The 17077-nt window shown below is 38.5% G+C and overlaps 1 protein-coding gene across 1 annotated transcript in view; it reads left to right on the forward strand.

Annotated features, from left to right (window-relative positions):
* The window catches only part of caprin1b (cell cycle associated protein 1b), a 37262-nt gene that overhangs the window by 12505 nt on the left and 7680 nt on the right, over positions 1 to 17077 (forward strand). The window contains exons 2-10 of the mRNA XM_062035703.1: positions 565 to 696; positions 6717 to 6881; positions 6990 to 7052; positions 7132 to 7218; positions 7295 to 7533; positions 7635 to 7717; positions 15006 to 15209; positions 15278 to 15330; positions 15402 to 15485. Coding sequence (XP_061891687.1) covers positions 565 to 696; positions 6717 to 6881; positions 6990 to 7052; positions 7132 to 7218; positions 7295 to 7533; positions 7635 to 7717; positions 15006 to 15209; positions 15278 to 15330; positions 15402 to 15485 — 1110 coding nt within the window. The remainder of the gene's footprint in view (positions 1 to 564; positions 697 to 6716; positions 6882 to 6989; positions 7053 to 7131; positions 7219 to 7294; positions 7534 to 7634; positions 7718 to 15005; positions 15210 to 15277; positions 15331 to 15401; positions 15486 to 17077) is intronic.

A 17077-nucleotide genomic window follows, 5' to 3' on the forward strand; every position in this document is an offset into this window, starting at 1 on the left:
TATTATGTGTTGTCAACTTTGTACTTTTTTATGTTATTGCCTGAAATAAATAAATAAATGAAAATTTTTTTTTTTTTTTAAACATATTTGCGCCACCCTATTCAACGCATTGAATCACATCTTCTCTTCTTACAGCGTCATTCATTTTTAAACAAACGAATTTTAAGTTGACGTTCTTAATAGTTTTGACAATTTTGCTTGTAACGGGTTTTGGTCCAAAAACATCCGTTTCCACAACGTGTGGCATGGCACATGTGAGCAGCGTGAAGCACCGCAGAGGCATTAGTCTCCACCATTGCCCTATCAAAGCTAATGATGGTGCAGATTTTCCTCCGGGAGGATCACGCTCTTTTGCCTGACTGAAAATAATACAACAACAAATTGTAACGGCTTTTGTGTCAATCTGTAATCGTCCTAAAGCGTATTTATAGCATACATGTTGTTTTAGTGTTTTGATTATGACTAGAATATTTTATTTAAATGCTAAATTGTACTATACTTCGACAGGCATATTCTCGAACGGACCTTCGCCTTTATTAAAGTGTTTCTCCCTCCTTCTTGCAGTCTCAGTTGTCGGTGAGGCAGGCGGGGCGGATCCCACATACAGTAAAAGAGAAAATAAAGCAACGAACCAACCATAACAACTTGGCTGTGCTGAACATTTCGCCATACAGCTCCCCAGTGGATAACATTAAGGTGGGTGAATTACCTGTTCTCCCCCAAACCTGGGGGGGGGGCAGCGAGGCTGCCGGGCGGCTACTAAACTAGCCTACACCGCGAGGCGAACTAGGGGCTAATGGTCCGTGCTAACCACAGTGCGGACATTTTAGCAAACTACCAGGGATCAGCGACCAACTTGCCACAGTGGATCAAAGATCAGATTGAGCCCCTTACACATCGTAATAAAAAAAGCGAGAAAACGCGTCGGGAATAAGACCGGTTATAACCTAAGACAGTGTTTTTTAACCACTGTGCCGTGGGAGATTATCTAATTTCACCTATTTGGGTTAAAAATATTTTTTGCAAACCAGTAATTATAGTCTGCAAATGATGTGTTGTTATTGAGTGTCTGTGCTGTCTAGAGCTCGGCAGAGTAACCGTGTAATACTCTTCCATATCAGTAGGTGGCAGCCGGTAGCTAATTGCTTTGTAGCTGTCGGAAACAGCAGGTCAAAAGGTATCTAATGCTTAAACCAAAAATAAACAAAAAGCATTGAAGCGTAGGGAAGGCTATGCAGATCGAAACTAAAACTGAACTGGCTACAAAGTAAACAAAAACAGAATGCTGGAGGACAGCAAAGACTTACTGTGGAGCAAATACGGCGTCCACAATGTACATCCGAACATGACATGACAATCAACAATGTCCCCACAAAGAAGGGTAAAAACTAGGGATGTCTGATAATGGCTTTTTTGCCGATATCCGATATTCCGATATTGTCTAACTCTTAATTACCGATACCGATATATACAGTCGTGGAATTAACACATTATTATGCCTAATTTGGACAACCAGGTATGGTGAAGATAAGGTTCTTTTTAAAAAAAAAAGGAAAATAAGATAAATTAAAAACATTTTCTTGAATGAAAAAGAAAGTAAAACAATATAAAAACAGTTACATAGAAACTAGTAATTAATGAAAATGAGTCAAATTAACTGTTAAAAGTTAGTACTATTAATGGACCAGCAGCACGCACAATCATGTGTGCTTACGGACTGTATCCCTTGCAGACTGTATTGATATATATTGATATATAATGTAGGAACCAGAATATTAATAACAGAAAGAAACAACCCTTTTGTGTGAATGAGTGTAAATGGGGGGAGGGAGGTTTTTTGGTTTGGTGCACTAATTGTAAGTGTATCTTGTGTTATGTTGATTTAATAAAAAAACAAAAAAATAACCCGACACCGATAATTTCCGATAATACATTTTAAAGCATTTATCGGCTGATAATATCGGCAGGCCGATATTATCGGACATCTCTAGTAAAAACAACTGAAAAATTCCTTGATTGCTAAAACAAAGTAGATGCGGGGAATATCGCTCAAAGGAAGACATGAAACTGCTGCAGGAAAATACCAAAAAGAGAGAAAAAGCAACCAAAATAGGAGCGCAAGACAAGAACTAAAACACTACACACAGGAAAACAGCAAAGAACTCCAAATAAGTCACAGGGTGATGTGACAGTAGACCTACTTTGAAACAAGAGCTATGGTTGGTTATGGTTTAAAGTCATATCCAACAATTGCGACGACGACTTTTTACTGTCAACTGAGTTTAGTTTTTTAATGATTTCTGCTGGTGGTGTGCCTCCGCATTTTTTCTACGCAAAAACTGTGCCTCGGCTCAAAAAAGGTTGAAAACACTGACTTAAGACTTCCCGTATTGTGGCAGTGAAATGAACCGTGTTCATGAAGTGAATCGACTGACCGGTAATTTTACCACAGTAAGAACCAGCTGTGCCATAGTGCTTAACAAAGATTACACAATCCTAGGGCTGGGCGTTATGGCCTTTTTATTAATATCTCGATATTTTTAGGCCACGTCACGATACACGATATATATCTCAATATTTTGCCTTAACCTTGAATGAACACTTGATGCATATAATCACAGCAGTATGATGATTCTATGTGTCTACATTAAAACATTCTTGTTCATACTGGGTTAATATATGCTCATTTTAAACTTTCATGCAGAGAGGGAAATCACAACTAAGTCAATTTAGCAAAAGTGTATTTATTAAACAGTTATTAAGCAGTGGCACAAACATTCATGTCATTTCAAAACAGAGAGTGCAAGATTGTCAGAGACATTTTAAAACAAGCTATTAGTGCACTTTTGTGCATGATGTCACACAAGATATTTCAATAACTGTCAAATAAAAATGAGCTGCATAATAGGAAATCAAATAGTGTATGTCCTTCGCTACATGGTAGCTTCCTGCGGACGTTATCTCCTTCTGTTGTTGACTATTTGTTTCATATGGTGTTGATGTAGAAATGGTTGCTTCTGCATTTTGTGGGTGTGGCACTGAACGGAGATGTTGACATGCAGAGTTTCAAGCACTCTTCATTTTCTAGCGGGTGACTTTTCAAATGATGCTACATTAGTAGAGCTGCTACTTTTTGTAGCAACGCTTTTGCCGCATACTTGACATATTACGGTTGTCTGTTCAACATCTTCCCGCTTGAAGTCAAACCACCGCCAGACGATGGACCCCGTGCTGGTTTTCTTGGGAATTAATTTTCCTTCATTTGTTACCAGATTGGCACCTTCTCTCTCTTGTATTACCACTTGCACCACTCCGCTAGCATCACAGCTAACGTTACCATGCCGCTACCTCTCTGCTCGGCGAGGGCGTATGACGTTGCATGCGTGATAGTATGTGACGTATGTAAGAAGGTGCGCTTGTTTTATGTCTCTGTGAGAAGGAGACACAAGAAAGAGTGAGAAGAGCCTGAAGTGTAATGCCTGCAGCTAAAAGCAACTGCGTGAGAACGTATACTCGAATATCACGATATAATCATTTTCTGTATCGCACAGAGACAAACCCGCGATATATCGAGTATATTCGATATATCGCCCAGCCCTACACGATCCCATGGTTACATTTACTCCACCTTGCCAGTGTGTTGTCAATGTATTCTGTTAATCGTTTTATAGTAGAGCTAAAAGTACATGACAGAAATCCAACATTTCAAGCGTTGTAGATCGTAATTTGACAATGTGCTTGATAAGGGCATACTTGCCAACCTTGAGACCTCAGAATTAGGGAGATATTCAAAAGGCCCGCTGGGCGTCATATATAGAATTACTTTACAAGAGAATTGTAAACACAAAATACATACATATGTTTCTGCTTGTGCTTTCATCACACATCAGACCAAAGGGTTGGTTTTGGCACAGTTCGATCGCTTCCTTGTCCAATTCTGGGGCAATGGCACCAATCAAATGCACAGTAATGAAAACACAGTTTTTCTACTAACTGTACTGTACTTGCTGCTTACTTAAAAAAATAATATTTAACAATTTAATCTTAAAATACGGGACGGGTATAACATTTGAGTAGCCTTTGTTCTGCCCTTTGAGTACTGGCGAGCAATCTCTGAATCCGGGAACATATCCTTCACGGATTTGTTGAAAACATCCGCAAATGAAAACGGGATGTTGCTTGTAGCTATCAGCATAGCCATCTTTGTCTCGGCATAAGTTACACCCTCGGGTCTCCGTTTAGCAAGGTGGCCCATAATACTGGGCTGTGAATGGTGCTGGGTTGCCGCAGCCTTGTGGTTCTCTGACCGTTCATGAGTGACTATATCCGTTCGGCCACCATGTTCAATCAGGAAGTCTGATCTACAAAATTTGCAGGCAGCATACCCCTTCCCCTTCGAGCTGTCCTGGATTAACTGAAATTCTTTTTTCCAATCATTTTGGAACTTGCAAGTGTACTTTTACTTCTTTTTTGTCGTCGCCATGTCTCTTCTTCTGCTTCGTCTTCTACTTCTTCTGTTGTGATTGCCGCGCTCTGAATCTGTTAGTAACCCAACCCAATTCAGTAACTTTCTAGCAAAAAATAAATAAATCAACCAGTGTGACTGTAAAAAAAAATACTGGACACTGCAGGTGAAGTTTCCTATGTTCCTGTTATTTTTTGTAAGGGAATATAATATGAATTATGGATAAAAACAAGCAACTAAACAACAGTTAATGACCAATGCATTCACAACTTATTTAAATTAAACACTTTAGGTTGAATTAACAAGAGGGTACCTTTTCCGGTCAGATTTTCAATATTCAATCAATTTTCAATAAAACTACAGTAACCAACATTTTAAAGGTAGATTTACCTGCTAAATAAAGTTTTCGCCCTAGCGTCGCCGATGAGGGACAGCGTTCCAAGGTGTGCGGAAGCACATATGCCCCCTCATCCCTGTTAATAGTGTTGGCCCCTTGCTTTCTAATTTCCATAGCCTCCTTGATCCATTGTTTGTATTTATTTGTTTCTGATGAAATTACTTTTCCATGGCTGGCAGTCGCTGTGTTTTGGAAATCGGCGCATCGCCGTCACTTGCTCTGCTGTCACTTCTGTTGTGTCGGTCGTGACGCGTCCTTTGTAACGTTAAGTTGAGTTGTAGCTTTATATTGTTGTGTTGTGTCATTTCTATTTGTTTTAGCGTTTGCACTTGTGCTGTATCCCAAAGTTTTTGTGTTGTAATTAATGATATTGTCTTGTGGCGTTCACATTTATTATGACTTTTCTCGACCACTGTAGCAATCCACCATTTCTGTTTTGAGGCCACAGGCGGGCAGGCAAACTTAACGTTTAAGCTCCTTGTCATTAAACTAGGGCTGCAACTAACGATTAATTTGATAATCGATTAATCTGTCGATTGTTACTTCGATTAATAATCGGATAAAAGAGACAAACTACATTTCTATCCTTTCCAGTATTTTATTGAAAAAAACCAGCATACTAGCACCATGTTGTGGACATTGGGGGTGCAGCATACACCAATAATAACACAGAAATGTAACTCATCAGATCAGAACTAAATCAGATATTGTACACGTTTCTGTTGTGAATAATAAAGGATTCATTTTAGGCTCCTTCTGAATAATAGCATGAAATATTCCAGCACCTTCATAACGTTTAGTTATACTAAAGCGTCTCTCAAATCTAAATATATTTATATAGCTTTATCGGGCCCGGCTACATTGATCCATTATGAAACCAACTTGAGGTATTTCTGTCCGTTACGTTTATTTCGAAATTGGTAACCGTGCGTTTTCTCTCTCAAAACGGAGTCATATGTGCCGGAGACACATTGTCAGCCCCGCGTTGCAACAAAGGCATACGTTAACGTTACTCACAAAAAAGCTGAACTCATGAATGCCTGTTGCCAAAAAGTTACGTACCGTGAGTTCCTCCCTTCATCCATGGCTCCAACATGTTTCTTCTTCAGGTGCTCCTGAAGCAATGTTGTACTTCCGTGCCATTTTGCAGGAAACGCTCTTCTTTGAAGTCTTTAAAGTAAAGTGTTTCAACACTTTTGACGACTTAGGTCGTACACTTTTCTCCATTGAAGCAATAACCTCAAGATGTTTCTCCGCTAAACTATCCATACTGTTTACCTGCGCCATTTTTCGAATGTTTCCAGCAAAGGAGGCAGCGTCGTCACGTGAGTTGTACATGACACATCATTGGCTAGCTTACTGGCACCTCATGAGACGTAGCCTCACCACCGCCCTGGTGCTGTTTTGTACTGTTTTTGTACTTATTTTGATTATTGTTTCTCAGCTGTTTGTAAATGTTGCAGTTTATAAATAAAGGTTTATTTAAAAAAATTTTTTTTTTTTTTTAAAAAGCCTCCGCGCATGGCATAGTTCCAACGAATCGATGACTAAATTAATCGCCAACTATTTTTATAATCGATTTAATCGATTACTTGTTGCAGCCCTACATTATTAATGTCTGCTGTTTTTAAATCCAAAGATTTATTTTTTTCTTGTAACAATAAAATCAATCGATTCCCTTTTAAAACAATCTTTGATACCTATCTTCCGGAAGGCAAACTTGCCGAGCACAGATCGATGAAGTTGATTTTAAGGAATGTAAAATCGATTATTGAATTAAGCAATACACCCGTAATGCATGATGTGTTGTTTACATTTCTTCTGGGGGTTTAACTTACGTTCTGTCGTTGTTAGATGCCCTCTGCAGTGAATGCGAACGGGACAGTGCAGTCAGCCAGCCCAGATGTGGGATCCGCTCCAGGTTCAATGGGCTTTAATGCACTTGGTGGGCAGTCCGAAGTCCTGAAGCAGGTGCTTCTTGTTATCGACAAGAAGGCCCGCAACATGGAGAAGAAAAAGGTAAACACTGAGTAGCAAGTGCTTTGCGTGGTGGCAAACTAGATCTGTTCTGAAAAGTCAATAACAATGTGGTTATATGTTTGACATACTAACTTTTGACTATCACAGAGCAAACTGGATGATTATCAAGTTCGGAAGGATAAAGGCGAGAGTCTGAATCAGGACCAGTTGGTGAGAACATAGTCTCATTCATATATAACTGCAATAATAACTCCTTTATATGTAAAATTGTTTTGGTTTGTCCCATTAGGAGGCTCTCTCCAAATACCAGGAAGTCATGAATAACTTGGAATTTGCCCGAGAGTTGCAGAAGACCTTCGTTACTCTTGGGCAAGATGTAAGGAGGGCATTGTGTTTCTTGGGGGTCCTCCTAAAGTGAGGACTTGCATCAGTTTCTTCTGTGTCGTCATCAGATCCAGAAGGTGGCAAAGAAGTCCACCCGACGGCAACAACTGCAACGGGAGGAGGCAGAGCGGAGGAGGTTAAAGACTGTTCTGGAGCTGCAGTTCCTTCTGGATAGACTGGGCGAGGAGTCAGTGCGGCAGGATTTGAGGCAGGGAGTCGGAGGCTCGCCGCTGCTTACAGATCTGGACCTGATGGCCTTCGATGACTTCTACAAGTTGGTGGGGCCAGACCGTGACCAAACTATCAGGTTGGTGATTTTTTTTTTTTTTTTTAGAAGTGTATGAATCTTTTTTTTTTTTCTTCCTGAAAGTAGTTGTTTTTATTGAGAACTTGTTCCTTTGTTGCCAGGTTGGCTAACCAGTATGATCAGGCATCTCTACACCTGTGGGACCTTCTGGAAGGCAGAGACAAGGCGGTGGTTGGAACAACATGTAAGTTTAACGTTGTATAACTAGGGATGATACTCGAAATCCTCGGACTCGAATCCCTTTTTGAGAACCGGTACCCGTTATCGAGACCACTATAGTAAAGGAAAAGAGTTGATTCTTTATTCGAATCCCGTCCCGACCAGAAATGCTCTGTGTGACATCACAAGAAATGACGTCATGTAGCTCAGTCATTAGGCGCAGATAGCGAAAGCAGGAAAACAATGGACGGGAAAAAGCGCTCCAAGGTGTAATAAAGTTCAAAACAAAAGCTATAATCCATCGAATAACTTTACTGAGAGATTTTAGCAGGGTAAAACACATGACCAACACTTTTACCACCAACCGGAAACATAGCAACGCACCTCCTTTACGGCAGCTGTCGCAACGTTCTTAAAACAACCGCAGCACATACATATATATACAACATATCTCCCTTTTTTAACTTTTGTTTTTCTTTCCTTGTAAACAAAACAAAATCACACTGTTGATGTGTTGTCTGTCTAATTATAAATAATGCAGACGAGGTGTGTTGGCTGAGTTCTTGACGTTTACTTTCACAGCGTGGCAACATGCAACACTTTTCGGGGCTACCGCGCATGCTCGTAACTCCCGTTGCATGCTGGGTAGTGTAGTTGTTATATTCTCTAGCTCATAACATTTTTCCCCCATAAAGAAATAATGTTAACTCAATAAAGTGTATTTCTTTTTTTAGCTTTAACTTTTCATTTATTAGCATTGTAACCACATTTGCAAACAACTTTTCTCTTCATAGAATTTTCTTTCAATAAAGAAATAAAGTGCAAAAATGTCAAAGCATCATAACAAACAGTTATGTCAAATAGCAGCAGAAGTGCACTTTTTGGAGAGCTGTATTATTTTCAGTTTTGTGCCCAAGGGACTGATTTTATTTAACACTATATTATTATTTATACACCTATAGTGATCACAGAGACAGCTTGTTTTTGTGTTACTGTATATATTTGTTTCTCTGAAAAATCCCACTTAATATACTTTGGGTAACAAGTCAATATTTATTTATTTTATTTTATTTTTTTAGGTGGGTAACAGTCAATATTTATTTATTTTATTTTTTTAGGGGGTAACAGTAAATATTTATTTATTTATTAGATTCAATTTTTTTATTATATAATAAAAGTGAGCTTTTGTTAAACCAAATATTGTGTTTTTTTTTCCATATACAACAACCTATCTGGACTCGATAAGAGAATCGATAAGGAATCGGTTCGATAAGAGGATTCGATAATAGGCTCGAACTCGATAATTCCTTATCAAACATCATCCCTATGTATAACAGTTGTAAGCAATGGACTTTCTCACTTTGGAAGCTAAAAGGAACAATCAGGGATTTTGATAATTAATCAATAATTCTTAAAGGGGAAAATCACTTTTTTGGAATTTTGCTTATTATTCACAATCTTTATTTAAATCAAGAATACATGTTTTTGTTTTTATTTTATGCATTCTAACTTGTAAATAAACGCTAGCAAAAGTCAGCCGACAATGTAGGTATGGGGATTTGCTCTATTCCGCCTACAAAGTGCTTTAAAAACATCCCAAAATCTGTTGTATATAAATGTAGTTTAGTAACGGGCACATTCATGGTAACATGTGATATTCACGTATTTTGCTCATTTTAAGCATACTGCGGCGTATTAATTTGACAGACGCATCACAACGTTTGCTATTTCCTTCAACTACAACACTGCTACTAATGGTGGCAGACTTCATGAAAGACTTTACGACGATTACTTTGGGACAATTGAGGATCCAGAACCTTCTATTTTTTAGCCTGAATCTACAGAAGAGGAGCAACACGTTATAGAAGCTGTGTGCCAAACAGATCCAGCTTTAGTGAAACACTAAGAATCACGCCACACTATTGCCAAGTGCTAAACAAGAAATACAAACTATGACATTGTACTTACTGTACAATGTCTGCTCTCTATGGGCTGCCGAATGATGAAATGTTCATATCTTCCCATTTAAATAAAAAATGTATCGTAATCCTCCTGCAGGAAAAAAAAAAGGTTGCAAATGATTGTCTTTTCGTGTCTTTCTCGCCATCTCCGGGTTTAAGTAGAATATCAAAGTTGACCAACTTTATGGCAACAATTTTCTACTATACAAGTGAGAGGGATGATCTATAATCCATAATTACCAGCTCAGAAGCGATGCAGCAGCCGCTCAGTATGTCATTACAGCAGCTGCATAAGTTAGTTAGTGCTCTGTGATCACAGAACTGCCTAAAGTAGTTTCTGTGTTGGCGCTTAAAATGACAATATCATTAATACTTGTTTAATATTCAGGTCATAACATGTAAATCAGTGTTCCTTAACCACCGAGCGCCCCCTAGAGGGCCGCAAAAAAATCTGTTTCTTAGCTGTGGTCCGCATGGGCTGCAGCAGTACTCGGTTGTAATGCTCTTTTCCACCACTTGTGGCAGTAATAAAAATCTCAAACAGAAGAAGTCTGGAGTCACAGAAGTTTATTAAGCGCAAAAATTATGACTAAAATTAAAGTGCAAAGGAAAACACAGCATCGCCACTTTAATGACAGTCAAGTTAAACATATTCATACATTTTTGGCATATACAGTATTTGTAATACACCCTAAAAGAGAGAGAAATTAGGTTGTGGGAAATCATCATTTCTTTTTATTCCTTTCATGAAAATGCATATATACAAGCCACGTACAGTTGACACTTTCATTGTTTTTTGTTTCTTATACATTTCCATGATCAGAAAGGAGCAGATGGAAGAATACTATTCTTATATTTATCTGCCCCCTTTTTAACACCAATGATTTTAGATGACTTTATAACTGTTCCCTCCACCAACACCCGAACTCCAACATACTTTTGAATTTTCGTTTAAGCATTTTCACAATGACACGTTCAATCAAAAATCAGTTTGATACAATTCCAGTTGTCTCTTTTTGTAACTCTTTTTAAATTCAAAGATATTCTTGCAACTTTTTAAGTCTTTCTTTAGAGAATTCCATGCTTTCACACCAACAACAGACAAGCGCATTTGTTTCAAATTTGTCCGCACTCTTGGATGTTTAAAATCTTACGGCCTTCTGTGGTTCTCACCTTCAGACGGGAACACAAATAACTTTTTTAAGTCCTTCGGAAGAACTTTTTTTCTAGCTTTGAAAATCACTAATAGAGTATGCAATTCTACAATGTATTTTAGTTTTAATAATCCTGCCAAATGAAGAGTGCATTTGTGTGGTCTCTATATCCTACTGTAAAAAAAAAAAAAAAGGCATTATGTTGCTGTGATATGTATTTCCCCATATTTCTGCACAATAATTGAAATAAGGTAGAATAATTGAGCAATATAAAATTCTCATTGTTATTTAACCTTGTTCAAAATAAATAAGCTTTTAGATAACTTATTTTTCACTTGAAATATATGAGCTTTCCATGTCAACTTTTCATCTAAGATGACCCCAAGAAATCTGATTTCAGACACCTTCTCAATTTTCACATTGTTTATGGATAAACTAACTTCTATCTTTCTTTTATTACTGAATACCATACATTTAGTCTTTTCTAAATTTAAAGATAATTTATTTACATCAAACCACAATTTTAGTTTAACCATTTCCTCTTCAATATTATCGGCTAAGATGTTCAAGTCATCTCCTGATCAATCAAAAGTGAATACATGACAATCACAACAAATATGTTAAGAACTACAAATTAACTTTCTGCTGTCTCTTCTATTTCACAGACCTGCCAACATGTACACATTTCTCATACTCTGCATACATTTTGACCCTTGATAGACACTTGTAAGTTTTGCTGCTCTCTTGTTACTCCTTTTACACTGGCTCACTTCTCTCACGACAAACCCTCTTGCGCAGCGTGGCGTGCACCTCCAAATCTAACCTGTCGCACTGTAAAGGCAGTGGTAGGTTGAGTTACAGAACATTATTTCCTGTGTGTAGGAAAGGGAGATAACAAGCGAAGGAGTCGACAAGGAGTACTCATAACATTTCCTCAAGGTTGACAAGTCTTGTTTTGTCGTTGTCTGTAATGTCCTAAACCAGACAAAAGCTGCCTGTGAGTGCTTTGAGATGGGGGAGGGGGGGGGGGGGTACACACAGCAGAACTCACTCCTTTTGAAATGAGCAATATTATGTCAGTCACTGTTTTAAAGCCCCCCATTTTTGTGTTTGTTTATTATTCTTTGTTTTATTAACAGTCTTTCGTCAAGCATTGACATTTTCATGATGTTCGGCAGTCCTCAAACATACCACAGTTTAATTTTTTTTATATGCCATAAAAATGCGACACTCATTTATAGCTATAGCATGTTGTGTGTTGAAATGTTTCAACATATTGCTTGTATGTCCTATTAGATAAAATAGCAACCTTGCAGTTATTACATTTATTAAAATATAGCCAAACATCGGAAGTGTTTCCGCGCCATGTTCCCCTACGCACTGCAGGAATTGTTAAGGGAATCGCCGGGGGGGGGGGGGCCGCTTCTGAACAAGAACCTGTTTTCGATTCCCATCCCTAATTATGTCCTTGAACTTGAACACACAAATCTAAACTAATCCAATTTGTCACTTTATAAACCGGTTAAATCCCAGAAGACATCTCAACCTTTCAAAGTATTTTTTTAGCCTCAGAAAGCCTTTTCGACTTGTTATACTGATTCCTCTTGCTACGTCTTTCTATCTGGCGTATGTGTGTTAACAAGTGGCGTTACGCAGACAGTCCCATAATAATGTGTTTATAAGCGAGGGCAAGGAAGTAGCACCAAATCTTGGGCTGGAGTGGGGCTCGTTTTCATCCCTGGTGTTTTCTGCCTCAGACCATCGCACTTTAGATTATGACCAAGCTGTTATATTAAAATATTGTAATAACGTTAAGTGTTAAGTCTGTTTTCTAGCGCCATGAAATTGTGTATTTTTCTTAAATATAATTTCCAATTAAGAGCAAATTAGGTCTTCCTTTACATTGTACTTTAATTAGTTTTCAAGTGCAAATTTTGACAGCAAAGGAATCTTCCATTTTCCTGGTAAATTTGAATGTGTAGACTGTGGTGTTTTTCTCTTTGCATCAATACACACATTACAATTTCCACCTACCAGAACACAAATTTTTAAGAATATAGCCTTGGGTAAAGTAGTTTCGCCCCCTTTTAAGGTGGTGGAAGAAATGTTATTTTACTGAGCAGTTCCTCCAACTAAGACCGTATTACTTCCGTTTTGGAAGACTTTGTGAGCTAGGGGCTCCTCTCTGTGCATGGCGCAGGAGGGAGGGACACACAGCTTTCAGCGCGCGCAGAGTGATCAATGACACTTCCACTTCAATCACTTGTCCATTTGGTTAACGTTTAAGTTTATTTCAAACATGCTATACCAGACCTGGGCATTCTGCGGCCCGCGGGCCACATCCGGCCCTTTGTGCATCCCTGTCCGGCCCGCGTGAGGCCAATCATAAATTACAAAATACATTTAAAAAAGTATCTATGTCGAGTGTGCAATACAACGGTGCTGCTTTTGTTTTGAAAAGCGTTATTTGTATTACTTCCGTGTGGACGTATGCGCGTGCGTGACTGTGAATGAATGTGAACAGCGGCAATCACAAATTACAAAATAAAGTTGAAAAAACATCTGTTGTGCGTGCAATACAACTGTGCTGCTTTTATTTTGAAAAGTGTTATTTATGGGCGTATGTCCGTGTGTAACCTGTGAGTGAAGGTGCACAGCGACAAGTGATGCACGGTTTGCACCCGAGACGCTAAAAAGAGATAAGTTGATTACGAATGGCGTGTTTTCAACAAGACATGGACTGCCAAGCAACGTTCCCTCTAAGGTGCGCAACTGCGCACTGCTCAAGCGCCCTCGGCGCACAGCAAATATATGCCGCGCTCCAAATCAAATCCCATCTGAATTCTAAATAAAATAAACACATTTATTCTGTGTATTTTTGCAATGCAACTCTGAGTGACAGTGACAACAAGCGGCCCTAACGGTGTTCGTCAACACCGTTCAATTGAACACCGTCCAATTATTGTAACGTCTATCGAGATGCTTCGAGGCCAGGAATTACATCGATCACTTTATTGAGCAAAACTGTTTATATTCGGCCATATTCGGCCATAACCACACCAAAAACATGAGTACAACACTCCTATCTCGAAAAACTAGTCATTTTCTGCCGTACAAACCAGGCCAAAACCAACTTGTCATCTGTCACCAACACGCATACCACTAAACCACTGGTGCGTTTTGACCACACAAAAAGTCGGACAACTCAAACACCACACAAAGTTACACAATGACTCCTCAGTCATACGTGTGCTTATTTTACTGTCATTTATTATTAATGTTAATTTATTGATATTAATCATGGAATGCTGTTACTAGAGAAAGTTACAGGAATGCACACTTCATCCTATGCTTACATTTCATTGTGCAACATGAGGATGTTTAAGGGGAACTAAATGTGATCTCTGAAAGGGGTACAAATGATTTCCAAAGCAGTCCTTTTGGTATAAAGTTAAGTTAGGTTAAATGAAAGTATTATTATTATTATTATTATTTATCTTACGGTATATATAAAAAATAATATTGAGCAAAATTTAATTGAAATATTGTCGTTGTGGCCCTCCAGCAGTGCTCGGGTTGCTCATGCGGCCCCCCGTAAAAATTAATTGCCCACCCCTGTGCTATACAGATAGGCGAAAACTTTACTCTAGTTTGTTTAAATTTGGATGAATTTATTTTAGGAGCAAACTGATAATTTAAGGGTTAAAATCCTTATTCGCACATATGCTACTTTTTTTTTTTTTATATGCGCACAACCTAACCAAGCATTTTAGTCGCATTTGCGACTAAAATGCTTGCACTGTACAGCCCTGCTTTATGGGCAGAATAGTGTGCTCCCCTTATCTGCAATGTTAGCCACCTCATTCTTGCCGGATTTAACGAATTAGAATGCATCAAAAAAAGTCTTACATAGAAATTGTAAATGATAGGCAAACATAAAAAAAAAAAAGTGAAGTTCTCCTTTTGAGTAACAAAGGCATTACTTATGATCTATGTGAGATTGTTTTGATGGAGATTTGAAGGATTCTTATTTGCTGAAATGTACTGTGCGGGCAGGATGCAGGTTGAGTGTCAAATGGCCTGCGGGCCAGATGAAATATCATGCTTTGAGTTTGACACTTGTGATTTAGGGTGTAAAAAGCTGCAAATTAACTTTTCATCCATGTGACTAATTGTCAGATTTTAACTTGTTTGCCAGACAAGGCACTGAAGGAGAGGTTGGACCAGCTTTTGCTGAGCGGTTACTTCGATCAGGTTCAAACTCACCAAAATGGACTATGTGAGGAGCAGCAGCAGCAGCAGGAGGAGGAAGTGGCGGAGAAAGAGGAGGAAATGGAGGTCCCTGCAGCCGAGGCAACAGCCACTGAATCATCAGAGGTAGAAGAAGAGACCGTTGACGCAGGTAAGCCAACATTGTTTTCATTGATTATTTTTGTTGGAAAATGACTTACCAGTTTTCTCTCTTGACAGAAACTCACGTGACTGAAGAGTACGTGGAGCCCATTGCCATGGAAACAAAAGAGGTAAGTTAATTATTTCTTAATGCAGATATTTACCAATTACTTTACTGATGTTTGCTTTTTTTGGTATTCAGTTTGTAAACAGACAGTTCATTCCAGAGGGCACATACAGCGAAAGTGAAAAGGAGCAAGGGGATGAGTGGACCACAGAAATTGAGGTACACTCAGACCTGCCAACGTCTACGCATGTACACATTTCTTCTTTACTCTGCAACAATTATTGACCCTTGAATACACTTATCTCCAGATACGCATTTTGTTGCACTTTGCTGATTTTAGTTTCACAAACCAGCTGAAGTGGCTTACTCCTCCCCCTGCAAAAGCCTCTTGCAAAACATGAAAATATAAGCTTTCGTTTATGACTTTACATACACCTGATTTCAGATTAACATTTGCAATAAAAATGAGTATTCAATTCTGCAGCTGCAAAAACACCCCCTTCTGTCTTTATTTTCTATTAAAGCAGGTGTGTCCAAAAAGTGGCCCACAGTACATTGTAGAAATAAAATTAAATGTAATAACACAAAGCTTTGTATTTGAACATACAGTATGTAACACTTCTTTTACCAGCCATCCATCCATGGTGTACTGCTTGTCCTTTTTTTCCAAAATAATAAAAGTAAAATATCAAAGTGACTCCCAATGGAGAGAGAGTATTCACAAAATGTGCATCATTTAATTAAGTCTAGTGTCCTCTATTTAAGTTGATGTTTGTTGGACTGGCTGACTCACATCGACAGGCGGTTGTCTGCATAACTTAGAACAAAAATAGTGTGCTAAATGTGGCAAAGTGTAGGCACAGACTGTTTTGCATATTATCAATCAATCAATCAATCAATGTTTATTTATATAGCCCTAAATCACAAGTGTCTCAAAGGGCTGTACAAGCCACAACGACATCCTCGGTACAGAGCCCACATACGGGCAAGGAAAACTCACACCAGTGGGACGTCAATGTGGATGACTATGAGAAACCTTGGAGAGGACCGCATATGTGGGTAACCCCCCCATCATGCTTTGTAGTGGCAATAGATGGATGTAATTTTGGCATGTATATGTTACTTAAAAGTTTTATAATTGTCTACATTATTCAGTAGGGATGTTAGTTTGTGTGGCGTGTGTGTGTTGACTTACTGTATATTGTTGTTGACTTGATGTATTATTATTATTTTTTATTGCGTAGTGGAATATCTTTAAGGTTAATCGTATAAGATGTATTTACAGACATCCCGCGGGTCATATTGAAGACGCTGGCTGGCCGCCTATGGCCCGCGGACTGTAGTTAGGCGACCCCAAATCTTGACCAAAACTAGATTTCGCTGCACATTTGTGACTTTGGCCAGAGGCAAAAAAAACTGTTTATGATAAAAGATTTTTAAACCTACGTCAATTAGTGGTCATTGTTCCTCAATTTGTCCATATTTTATTTTGATTCTTCTGTTCTCGTATATTACTCGTTTCACAGCGAGCTGCTGTACTCATTTCATGTATATCTTGACTACAATGGCGATAAAGTTTCTTTCTTCCTGTGGCCAACGATAAATATAATTTAAAAAATGGGTGCATTTTGTTAGTTGTTCTGGTAGAAACCAGGGTAATGCTGCCATGCTTTTATTTCAAAGCTTATTTTGTCCTGAACAGGATGACACTGTATGCTTTACTACTTACTTACTTATGCTGTGTAACACAGGAATATTTATGTTGCTCTTGTTGTTTCACACTGCTTAGAAATAATTCAATTCAATTCAAT

Source organism: Entelurus aequoreus, linkage group LG24, assembly GCF_033978785.1.
Source record: "Entelurus aequoreus isolate RoL-2023_Sb linkage group LG24, RoL_Eaeq_v1.1, whole genome shotgun sequence".
Classification (NCBI taxonomy): Eukaryota; Metazoa; Chordata; class Actinopteri; order Syngnathiformes; family Syngnathidae; genus Entelurus; species Entelurus aequoreus.